At 45.2% G+C, this 12,145-nt stretch overlaps 1 protein-coding gene across 1 annotated transcript; it reads right to left on the minus strand.

The window, feature by feature from the left end:
- Positions 1–9,825: 9,825 nt before the first annotated feature.
- Positions 9,826–11,633, minus strand: ADRA2B (adrenoceptor alpha 2B). Its single transcript, XM_033949494.1, has one exon. The coding sequence runs from the start codon at positions 11,126–11,128 to the stop codon at positions 9,911–9,913; it is 1,218 nt and encodes a 405-aa protein (XP_033805385.1). The 5' UTR covers positions 11,129–11,633; the 3' UTR covers positions 9,826–9,910.
- Between the last annotated feature and the right edge of the window lie 512 nt (positions 11,634–12,145).

Here is a 12,145-nt window from a genome sequence, read left to right on the forward strand (position 1 = left end):
TATTCAATGTGTAATTAAACTCTGGAATTTGTTGCCAGAGAATGTGGTCAAAGCAGTTAGCTTAACAGGGTTTATAAAAGGTTTTAATAATTTCTTAAAAGAAAAGTTCCTAGGCTATTATTAAGATAGACTTGGGAAAATTCACTAATGATTTCTAGGATAAATAGCAAAAAATCTGTTTTACTCTTTGGGATCTTGCCAGGTACTTGTGACCTGGGTTGGCCACTGTTGGAAACAGGATATTAGACTTGATGGACCTGTGGTCTCTCTCAGTATGGCAACTCTTATGTTCATACGAATTGCCCCAGGTCCTGCACCTCCATCAAAGTATAGATCAGCCCTGTACTCGGGATATATTCTCAGTCAGCTTAAGTGAAGTAGATACATTCTTTTGGAGCCCTTTTACTAAATCATGTTAAAAGCATCTTGCGGTAGTGTGCCTGTCAATTTGCACTAACTCATGTTAGCCTCTTTTTTTTTTACTGGGGATGGAGAATGGGCATGGAAGCATTAATGAGCTAGAACATTCACAATGGCGCACACTAATAAATGCAGGGTTAACATGGAAGCACTTGGCACCCTCTAAATAGAAGGCAAACACTAACACAATCTGAAAAGAATAACTGAAAAGCGCCTACAAGACTTCCACATTAGCAAAGGGATTAGCAAGTGAGAAAGTCCCATGGGGAGTGTGTGGCGTAGTGGTTAAACCCACAGCCTCAGCACCCTGGGGGTCTGGGTTCAAACCCATGCTGCTCCTTGTGACCCTGGGCAAGTCACTTAATCCCCCCATTGCCCCAGGTACATTAGGTTGATTGTGATCCCGCCGGGACAGACAGGGAAAAATGCTTGAGTACTTGAATAAATTCATGTAAACTGTTGAGCTCCCTTGGGAGAATGGTATAGAAAATTGAATAAATAAATAGTGTGAAAAGCTTCAACCTCTGATAACTAGAGCTAGTATTGTGACATCATAATGCCTCCTTCCACCAATGCCTAAGAGCCAACCTCATCAGTGATGTCACAATAGCTTGATTGTCCTATAGTTGGCTCACTTTTACTACATTTTGATTTCTAGAGTGGTGCAGTGGTTAAAGCTGCAGCCTCAACACTCTGGGATTGTGGCTTCAAACCCACACTGCTCCTTGTGACCCTGGCGCAAGTCACTCAATTCCCCCAGGTACATTAGATAGATTGTGAGCCCACCAGGACAGACAGGGAAAAATATTTAAGTTCCTGAATAAATTCATGTAAACTGTTCTGAGCTCCCTTGGGAGAATAGTTTTGAAACATGCTAAGCCCATAATCTAATGTGACTTAGTAAAAGGGACCCTTTCGCTGGCTTGTACAAAGCTGCGGTAGAGGTTTCTACCATGGGTCGATGAGATAAATACTCCGATGTTCATAGCGCCGGAGCATTTACCTTACTGGCCCACGTAGAAAAACCTCTACTTCAGCTTTGTAAAAGGGGGCCTTAACGAGAAAAAGTAATTCTTTGTAGTTTTGTGCTGATAATTTTTTTATATATATTTTCTTTAATAATTTCTGATTAGTTTTTGGAGTCCTGATTTATTGTTTATGTATTGATTCAGCAGGATGAATAAATAATATTCATATATATTCTCTTATTACAAATTGAGTAATTTTGAGCTGAAACAATACATTTTCAGAGAAAACATTGTTTCAGTATCTAGCTTTTATATGAAAATGTTTATCCTGAATGATTTAGGAAATAATATATACATAGACAAGATGAATGCATGAGTGATCTTATATATATAAAAAAAAAAGAATTTTAGTGTGATTTCTGTGGGGGTTTCTACAATAATTATACAAATCATTTTGGAAAGACCTATAAAATGTATAAAAAATTATTATTTTCATTTCTAAATTATATATAGAAGGGGGTGCTGAAAAGCTAGAAAATGAAAGAGCTTCCCCCTGCCCCAAAAAATGTAGAGAATGATATGGATATAGTTCAATCAATGATCTGAAACAATGTCAAAACATAGAATTCTTTTTCTGCAAATTTGCAATACACCCCCCTTTAACCCACACCCCCCCAAAAAAAACCCATGAAAATGGTTTTTAGTGCCAGATGGTGGCTAGCTAGCTGGCTGTTGCTAAAAACCACTTTTGTGGTTTTGTAAAAGGAGGGGAGGGGGTGGTTAATGAAATAAGGCAACACTCTTTTCAACTACAGTGGCAAATAACACTCAGAGTTTAGAAAGTTGGTTGGGATGAGAACTCTTCAGCATCCCCTCTTGTGCATTTGTGTGTATATAGTACGAGGGGCCAATGAAAAGTTCTCAGCCCAACCAACAAAGCTGGGGCAGGCTCCATCGAGGGCTATAAACTTACTGCCTCTTTTACAAAGCCGCACAGCAACGGCCCAGAAGCCCTTTAAATCTCTATGGGCTTCGGAGCCATTAGCGCAGCAAAGTCGCTAGCACGGCTTTGTAAAAGAGGCCGTTAGACCTAGATTTTCTAACCTGCGCCAACTTTTTAGGTGCCAATAGGCACCCAAGCTCAGTAAAAAATGTTGTTTAAATGACGTTTTTAACTGAGTTTCAAGGAGCCTACTGGCACCTATCTTGCTTAGAGGCGTGATTCTCTATACGGGGCTGCCACATGATTGACATGCAATTGGCAGCTGGGCCTTAGTCTGGTTTTTCCATTTTTTTCATTCCGTTGAAAAAATATGGAATGAAAAGAGAGGAAAATCACTGGGCTACATGGTTACGTGTATAGCTCTTTTTTTTTTTTTTTGAAAATATGTTTATTATGGAGGCTGCCCCAACTTTGTTGGTTGGGCTGAGAATTTTTCAGCTGCCCCCTCATGTGCAATGTGTGTGTGGGTGTGTATATATATATATATATATATATATATATATATACTCTTGGGGAAATAATGCATACACTGTCACATCCATGTTTAATGAGAAAAATTACATTTTGGGGGGTAGGAGGATGTTCTTTCATTTTCAAGCTTTTAATATAAATATGCCTAGCCTGAAAATGTGTTTGTTGTTAACTAACCCCCCTTTCACAAAACTGCTCAAAAGGAATTCATAGGAACTCTGACCATCGGAACAGTGCAAAGCATTCAGTGCACCAGCTAAAAACCTCTTGCACAGTTTTGTAAAAAGGGGGGGGGAGGGTAAATGGTACAGAAGAAAATGTGTAATTAGAGAGATGTATACCTTTAGGGTTCAGTGATCAAAACGTACACTGGTGTGAACTCTGTGAAGACATTTTCTCACAGATCTGCAACAATAATCAAAGCAAAATGATGCCAGTAGTTTTGCTTTTAACTATGAACCAAGAAAAAAAATAATGTGCAGAGATTTGCATTTGCTTCATATGCATTTAAATGTTTGTGGCATAAAACAATCTGTATGTTTTTGAGTAATTAACATTTTGCATATTGTTCAATTTACTACACTTCCCCTGGCTGGACCACCTTTGCAGTCCATGGGTAAAAATATGTGCATTGTTGAATAACACATGTACTTTTATCTACAGCTAAACTAAACTAATCTAAACTAAACCTTGGGTTTATATACCGCACCATCTTCACGAATGCGGAGCTCGGCACGGTTTACAGGAAGAAAGATGAGAGAGGAACTACAGTGGAGAGATTAAAGAGTTAGGTGTAATAAAGCTAGGGTGATAAAAATCAGGATCCATTTTCTTATACTACCGTCCCCTCCTTTCCATGGGGGAAATGTCTTTTTTTTCCCCTTTTTACTATTTTTTGGCTAAATCTATAATTTTTTAGAATATCTTTCTTTCAGATCTTAGATTTTATGTAGATAGAGTATGCCTATCCTGGAAATCTGTTTGCTGTTGGTTGAATAGTTCAGTTACACGAGAAAATGGAGTAGATTCTGCGCCGTTCACGGAGGAGGGTGTTTATGAGCAACTTGAAAAACTGAAGGTGGACAAAGCGATGGGACCAGACGGGATCCATCCCAGGATACTAAGGGAGCTCGGAGAGGTTCTGGCGAGTCCTATTAAAGACTTGTTCAACAAATCTCTGGAGACGGGAGTGATTCCTGGGGATTGGAGGAGAGCGGATGTGGTCCCTATTCATAAAAGTGGTCACAGGGATGAAGCAGGAAACTACAGGCCGGTGAGCCTCACTTCAGTTGTTGGAAAAATAATGGAAGTGTTGCTGAAAAAAAGGATAGTGTATTTCCTTGAATCTAATGGGTTACAGGATCCGAGGCAACATGGCTTTACAAAAGGTAAATCGTGCCAAACGAACCTGATTGAATTTTTTGATTGGGTGACCAGAGAGCTGGATCGAGGACATATGCTAGATGTAATTTACTTGGATTTCAGCAAAGCCTTTGATACAGTTCCTCATAGGAGGCTGTTGAACAAACTTGAAGGGCTGAAGTTAGGACCCAAAGTGGTGAACTGGGTCAGAAACTGGCTGTCGGAAAGACGCCAGAGGGTGGTGGTTAATGGAAGTCGCTCGAAGGAAGGAAGGGTGACTAGTGGAGTCCCTCAGGGTTCGGTGCTGGGGCCAATCCTGTTCAATATGTATGTAAGTGACATTGCTGAAGGGTTAGAAGGAAAAGTGTGCCTTTTTGCAGATGATACCAAGATTTGTAACAGAGTAGACACCGAAGAGGGAGTTGAAAATATGAAAAAGGATCTGCAAAAGTTAGAGGAATGGTCTAATGCCTGGCAACTAAAATTCAATGCAAAGAAATGCAGAGTACGGTAATGCATTTGGGGATTAATAATAGGAAGGAACCGTATATGCTGGGAGGAGAGAAGCTGATATGCACGGACGGGGAGAGGGACCTTGGGGTGATAGTGTCCGAAGATCTAAAGGCGAAAAAACAGTGTGACAAGGCAGTGGCTGCTGCCAGAAGGATTCTGGGCTGTATAAAGAGAGGCGTAGTCAGTAGAAGGAAGAAGGTGTTGATGCCCCTGTACAGGTCATTGGTGAGGCCCCACTTGGAGTATTGTGTTCAGTTTTGGAGACCGTATCTGGCGAAAGACGTAAGAAGACTTGAGGCGGTCCAGAGGAGGGCGACGAAAATGATAGGAGGCTTGCGCCAGAAGACGTATGAGGAGAGACTGGAAGCCCTGAATATGTATACCCTAGAGGAAAGGAGAGACAGGGGAGATATGATTCAGACATTCAAATACTTAAAGGGTATTAATGTAGAACAAAATCTTTTCCAGAGAAAGGAAAATGGTCAAACCAGAGGACATAATTTGAGGTTGAGGGGTGGTAGATTCAGGGGCAATGTTAGGAAATTCTACTTTACGGAGAGGGTGGCGGATGCCTGGAATGCGCTCCCGAGAGAGGTGGTGGAGAGTAAAACTGTGACTGAGTTCAAAGAAGCGTGGGATGAACACAGAAGATTTAGAATCAGAAAATAATATTAAAGATTGAACTAGGCCAGTTACTGGGCAGACTTGCACGGTCTGTGTCTGTATATGGCCGTTTGGTGGAGGATGGGCAGGGGAGGGCTTCAATGGCTGGGAGGGTGTAGATGGGCTGGAGTAAGTCTTAACAGAGATTTCGGCAGTTGGAACCCAAGCACAGTACCTGGTAAAGCTTTGGATTCTCGCCCAGAAATAGCTAAGAAGAAAAAAAAAAAACAATTTAAATTGAATCAGGTTGGGCAGACTGGATGGACCATTCGGGTCTTTAGCTGCCGTCATCTACTATGTTACTATGTTACTATGATAGCATGTAAACAGGCAGCCGGACAAAAAAGACAAATACATATGCCATTAAAAACACTTAAAAGCAACAACAATGTGAGAATGTCCCAGAAGAAAAGAGAATCCTGCAACTTAAAGTAAACCAGAATATAGGAATTCAAGCAAATGTACTGATTTACTGAGAAAGGTGATTCTGTGGTTTTGAATGCTAGTATTGGTTGGAAGGGTAGTGAATACGTGGAATGGTTTCCTAGTGCAGGTGGTGAAGACCAAGCCTAGGGGCTCCTTTTACAAAGCCACGTTAGCAATGCTGCTGCAGTAAATGCACCAATTCAAGAAAGCGTGGGACAGGCACGTAGAATATCTTAGGTAGAGGAGGAGATAGTAGATGCTGTGGACTGGATGGGCCATTTGGCCTTTATCTGCCTTCATATTTCTATGTTTCTATTGGAAAGAAAACACCCACAGGAATTGAATGGGCTAATTTTAAGAAAGGTTTGGACAAGTTCCTGGAGGAAAAGTTCATAGTCTGTTATTGAGAAAGATATGGGGGAAGCCGCTGCTTGCCCTGGATCGGTAGCATGGAATGTTGCTACTCCTTAGGTTTTGGCCAGGTACTAGGGACCTGGATTGGCCACTTTGAGAATGGGCTACTGGGCTTGATGGACCATTGGTCTGACCCAGTAAGGCTATGTTATTCAGTGCATTTACCATGGCAACATCGCTACCACGGCTTAGGAGAAGTATATAGAATCTCTAAGTGAGCGCAAGGGATGGTAGATGGTATGTATAGGCAGACTAACTATATGGTCTTTATCTCCCTTCATTTTCTCTGTTACTATGTCCTATTTCAATATTTCCCCTCCATTAATGACCTCATCTCATCCCTAATCCCTGCTCTCATCCCTAGCCTCTCCTTCACCTTCTCCTGCATATTATCCCCGTTACAGCCACATCTCATCCTTCTCTCAGCAATTCTTCAGTTTGGCCATCAGATCCCTTTCCTTTCTTTCACTGTCCCTCACCCATCACCTGTTCCTTGATGTTTTCTCATCATCCCTCCCTCATTATTTTCATTTCACCCCCTCCTTCCTTCCTTCCCTGCCCTTCTAATATCAGAAACTATTCATTAATCACAGTTGTGAATGGAAGGACAGCAGATTGTCTTAGGGCAACAGCAGAAATTTATGTGCTTTAAGTTTATTCTGTTCCATCTGAAGGGTATGAACTCAGCTTTCCGATCATAGTAAAATGTGTGCTAGAAAAGAGCAGGCACAGCCCTGGAAGAGCAAAATATGTTTCCCTTTTTTCCCACCACAGTCTTGAAGAAAGCACAGCATAGCCCAAGAGAAAGGGCAGCATTTCTCTGGGTCATCAATTAGATGAGGCTGCTCCGGTCCTGGTTTTGCCCAATGCATGCATGGAAATGTACTCCCTACATTATTTTGCAAAATCAGAAGTACAGCTCTCTCTATGCAACAGAACAAAACCAGGACTGGATCATCCACTTCAGGGTTAGCTAGGTGAGTAAGTAACCCGGCAATGTGAGCCACATTCTCATCCTGAAAATATCTGCAGCGTTTCTTGGTGACAAACCTGTTATAGTTCTGGTTATGTTTCCTTCATGAGACGGAGATGTGACTACTGTATGTTACGTCCTTGTTTTCGTCAGGCCCTTGGACATCAATGTCCTGCTACAGACATAATTGTATCATATCTCCATTATTCCTTCTGGTTTCATCAGGAACATTAAATCCTATACTTTTATACCTAAGCCCTAACCCTATTGAACCAATGGAAGTTTGTTAATGAACTTACACAAAAAACTGCCACTGCGCATTCATCCTGACCTGTCCACACCAGATCTAAATACCCACACACACATATATACACACTTTTCACAAATGGACCTCAAACATGACTTAAAACATTAGCTACTGTACAAGAATTAAGTTCCATTCTCTCTACATCTCTATAAATGCACTTTACTCCTGATCTGCAGCACCCACTGCTATCCTAGTAAAAAAAAAAAAAAAAAAATACCCCCGCTTAGCTTTGCAAATGCACTTCAGTCTTGTCCTGCAGCAACTCTAGTATCTGGGACATATTTTCCCATATGCAGAGTAGGCAATTGTCCCACCACTGGAAGTCTGCTCCTGTCACTGATAAGAGTGATCCTGCAAGGCCTGGTCCTTTATTTGGGCTAGCCAGCTGATGCAATATTGAGTGAGACCCACCGTGCCCATTACAACTGACAATAGTAAAGATGAATCCTTCTCTTCCCCGCATCTGGAAGAGAGCACGTGGCCACTTCAGTGTTTAAAGGGAGCTAGACAGAGAATGACACGGGGACAAATTTGTCCCCCATCCCCACAGGAACTTAATTTCCCCATCCCGTCCCCGTGAGTTTTGTCGCTGTCCCTGTCTCTTCTCCATTCTTGTAAACTCTGGTTAACTGCACAAGCTTCGAACACTTATGATTTTAAAGTGTTCGAGGCGTGTACAGTTGATAACAGAGCTTGCAGGAATGGGGCAGGGACAGGAAAAGAACTTTCCAGAACAGGAAAATGAGTTTCCACGGGGACGGGGAAAAATGAGTCCCCATGTCATTCTCTACTAGTTAGTTAAATATGCCACTGCCTACTATTCCAGTACTGAGTTTCATGCACAACTCTGCTAATTCATTTCAAGTCTGACCTACAGGGCACTCTGCCATTTCAATATTGAGACTATAACCACACTCCTCCAAATCTCCCAATGGAAACAATCAATTGACCACCCTCCTCTCTTACCCCAGACATAACCCCAGCAAAAAAATCAAGACCTTTCATTTTCCCAACAGAAGAAAACATCTAGACTACAGCATCCAAATATCCTGTAACCAGGTTAGAAATAGAATGAGGATAAGTTTTAAAGCTTCCTATGTGGGTAAAATGAAGCTTTACCCTGCTAAAAAGCTCTGCAAAAAAAGTTTTCCCTCCCCCCCCTGAAAACACACACACACACTGAGTAAAAGTATCTGTGTTGTTCACAGGGTAGATAAAAGGAAATCAGGCAGGAAAGGGGCACAGTTATATTGGGGAGAGCAAGGAGTACAAATATAAACAGCTCCTAAAGTATCCACTTTGCACACCTGCTGAATTATCAAAGGAAAATTCCACCCATGGTTTCCCTTTAATAATGGCTAGCAATGTATCAGCGAGACTGCAAGCCATAGATTCAATTTAAAAACCACTCCAAATATGACCAAATACAACTTAAAGACATTACCAATACCGAGTATTTTTTTTTCTGTACTTCCGAATCCTTTTCTCACTTTCTGTATTATTTTGGCAACATACCTAAAATACTATAAACTTCCATGCCAATAAAGTTTATTGAATTTGAAGTGCAACCCCTCCCCCACTTCCCCCCCCCCAGAAAAATTTTATAAAAATGAAAAGGATTGGGCAAGAAGGATGACTGACCCGGATACCATGCTCAGGAGCACCACATTGGCCATCTAATCCAGTCTGTGAGATTGGCAACACTCAAATCCAAAAGGGAAGGGGGCACCAAGAGCAACTTTTGCCTGGGGCGTTTTTTGCCCTACCTCAAGCCTATCTTATGGAAACTTGTGGAGATAAAAACCCAGAAACAGACTCCTCACATCTCTCCTACAAAGAAATCAGGGCTGGATTCCCCAGCTGTTCCCCAAAAAGAGAAAGGAACACCCTCCCCCCAACAATGCTTAAAGAGAGAAATATGTGACCCTTCAGAATTTGGAAATCGTCCTAATGTTCTTAACATTTGGGAAATCACTGGAGCAAAGGAAAAAAAGAGAATTAAGCGCTCAGTGTTATATTCTAATTCTATTTAAAATTTTGAGGCTAAATCACCCCCCCCCCCAGGGGGACTTACAGGAATCTAATGATGGAAATCCCCTCCCCCATCCGCCCCTCTTAATCAGACCCTCCCCCCCCCCCCCGAGATCTTGGTGAAATGGTGCTGGGAAGAGTGTTGAGTGCTGGCTCTACAACGAGGGTCATCCCAAGGGCACTATTAACACAAATCAAAAGCCCTGTCTCGGCTTAGACAAGTATATTCAATCTTTAATGGGGTATTTAAAAAAAAAAACACAAGTTGATAAAAACGAGTCTTTAAACTACATCCATCCTTTCCCTTCCAAAAAAATAAAAATAATAATAATAAATAAGCGGCGGCCCAAGCCTGAGGTTCAGCAGGCAGTCCGAGCCCAGGGTCGACCCAGGATGCGGCGGAAAGCTTTCCTGAAGTCCTGGTTGAAGATGGTGTAGATGACGGGGTTGAGCGAACTGTTGCAGTAGCCGATCCAGAAGAAGAACTGGAAGAGGCCGTCCGGGACGTTGCAGAGCTCCGGGCAGATGGCCCTGAGGCTGTAGGTGAAGAAAAAGGGGAACCAGCAGAGCACGAACACCCCGATCACCACGGCCAGCACGAAGGTGAAGCGCATCTCCCTGCTCTGGCGGATCTTCCTGCGAGACAGGTCGGGCCCTTTCCGGAGCAGCGACACTTCGCCCCCGCCCGTGGCCACCGTGTCCAGGAGCCTGGGGGCGGGGTGCCCGTTGCTGCGCCAGAGCGCGGGAGGCCGCGGAGTCGGCGCCTGCTCCTCCCCCGCGGGGCCGAAGGGCGGGCTTTGGCCCCGCGCCTCGTGCTCCGCCGCCAGAGTCGGGGGCGCGCGAGGCTCTCGCCACTCGCAGTCCTCCGCGGCGCCCCCGTTGGCTTCCGCCAAACTCTCGCCCTGGCCAGGTTCTCGCTTCCGTCCGTTCTCCAGCGGGACCTCCGTGGAGCGGCCCCTGGCCGGGGCCTTGCGGTTCCTGCGCCTGGCGATGAGGTAAATCCTCAGGTACACCAAAATCATAATGACGCAGGGCGCGAAGAAAGAGCAGATGCTGGAGGACAGGATGTACCAGGTCTCGTCGTTGAGCTCGCAGCGGGGCTTCCCGTCGCCCGCCACCTCCTTCTTGTAGATGAGGGGCGGGAAGGAGATGACCGCCGCGATGCTCCACACGATGACGATGATGCACTTGATCCTCCGCGGGGTCCTCTTGGAGTTGTACTCGATGGCCCGGCTCACGGACCAGTAGCGGTCCAGGCTGATGGCGCACAGGTGGGCGATGGAGGACGTGCAGAAGAGCACGTCCAGGGCCAGGTAGATCTCGCACCAGGTCTTCTGGAAGCACCAGTAGCCCATGAGCTCCTTGGCCAGCGAGAAGGGGATGATGAGGGTGGCCACCAGGATGTCGGCCGCCGCCAGGGAGACCAGGAAGAGGTTCTGCGGGGCTCTCAGAGACCTGCTGGTCAGCACCGCGATGATGACCAGCACGTTGCCCAAGATGGTGGCGAGGATGAGGAAGGTGATGACGGCGGCGATAGCGGCGGTGGCCTGGGTGGAGTAAGACTCCGCGCTGCCCATGGCTCTCCTTGTTTTCCCCGATGCGGAGAAACGAGGTCCTTCCCCAACAGAAACAAAAAAAAACAAAAAACAACAAAGTGAGGCAAACTTTCACTGGGGGGGGGGAGGGGGATATTCAATGGGGCCGAGCTAGGGCTGTGAATCTCGGACGGTCAGAGGCCATCTCCGGCTGCCTGAAGGAGGGCAGGTGCCCGGGAAGAGAGGAGGGGGGGTGCTCAGCAGGGCGTCTGCACCAGATTGGGTCCTTCCTGCTCTCCCCCGGCGCCCCGGTTCGTTCCCCACCGCATGTCCCGTCTTTCAGCTACACGGCCCGGCAGAGGTTTCCCGCCCTTCGCATCGCTCTCGGTCTTTCAGAAAGTTTCCCTCGCCCGCCGGGCTGGAAGCTACTCTTCCCTCTGGGGCAAAGAAGCCTCGGAGCTTTTAAATGTACCGGAGGACTTTTACCCATCCCCGCTGTGTGATGTCAGCTCTCCCCCAACCTCTGGTGCCTCCCCGCCGGCTTCGAGGGAGGGAGAGACAAAAGGGGGAAAGCCGAGACATAGAAGACACTAAAGGAGGTGGAAGAAGTGAAAAAAAGAGGGAGGGAGGTGGGAGAAAACCTTGGGGATCTCTTGGAGGGGAGACTGGGCTGCTTTAGGGGGCCCCCAACTGCGAGTCACAGCTTCTTTTTCCACATGAATGTGCACTTTTTTTTTTCCTCTCATACGATCACCATCTCCAGTGATTTCCTTGCTATTCTATATTCTCGCTCCAGCATCCTCAATATTTTTACCTTCTCTCTTCCTGTTTGTAACTCCTCTCAAAATGCTCTTTCCCCCCTCCCCCTCTTCTCTGTCCCTCCAGGATGAGATCACCTTGCCTCCCTCTTTGCTGACCGCTTGACCCAGAGCTTTCTCTCGGGACACGCTTTCTGCCCAGACTGCTTGCTTTTTTGTTCACTTTTGGGGTGCGGGGGGTGGGGGGAGCACTTCCCTTCTCGCGTTCTTTGATCCACATTATTACCCTGTCCAAATGTCC

This window comes from Geotrypetes seraphini, chromosome 6 (assembly GCF_902459505.1).
Source record: "Geotrypetes seraphini chromosome 6, aGeoSer1.1, whole genome shotgun sequence".
Lineage (NCBI taxonomy): Eukaryota > Metazoa > Chordata > Amphibia > Gymnophiona > Dermophiidae > Geotrypetes > Geotrypetes seraphini.

Coding starts and splice junctions, on each gene's coding strand:
- ADRA2B (XM_033949494.1), bottom strand. CDS start 11,128: ATGGGCAGCGCGGAGTCTTACTCCACCCAGGCCACCGCCGCTATCGCC.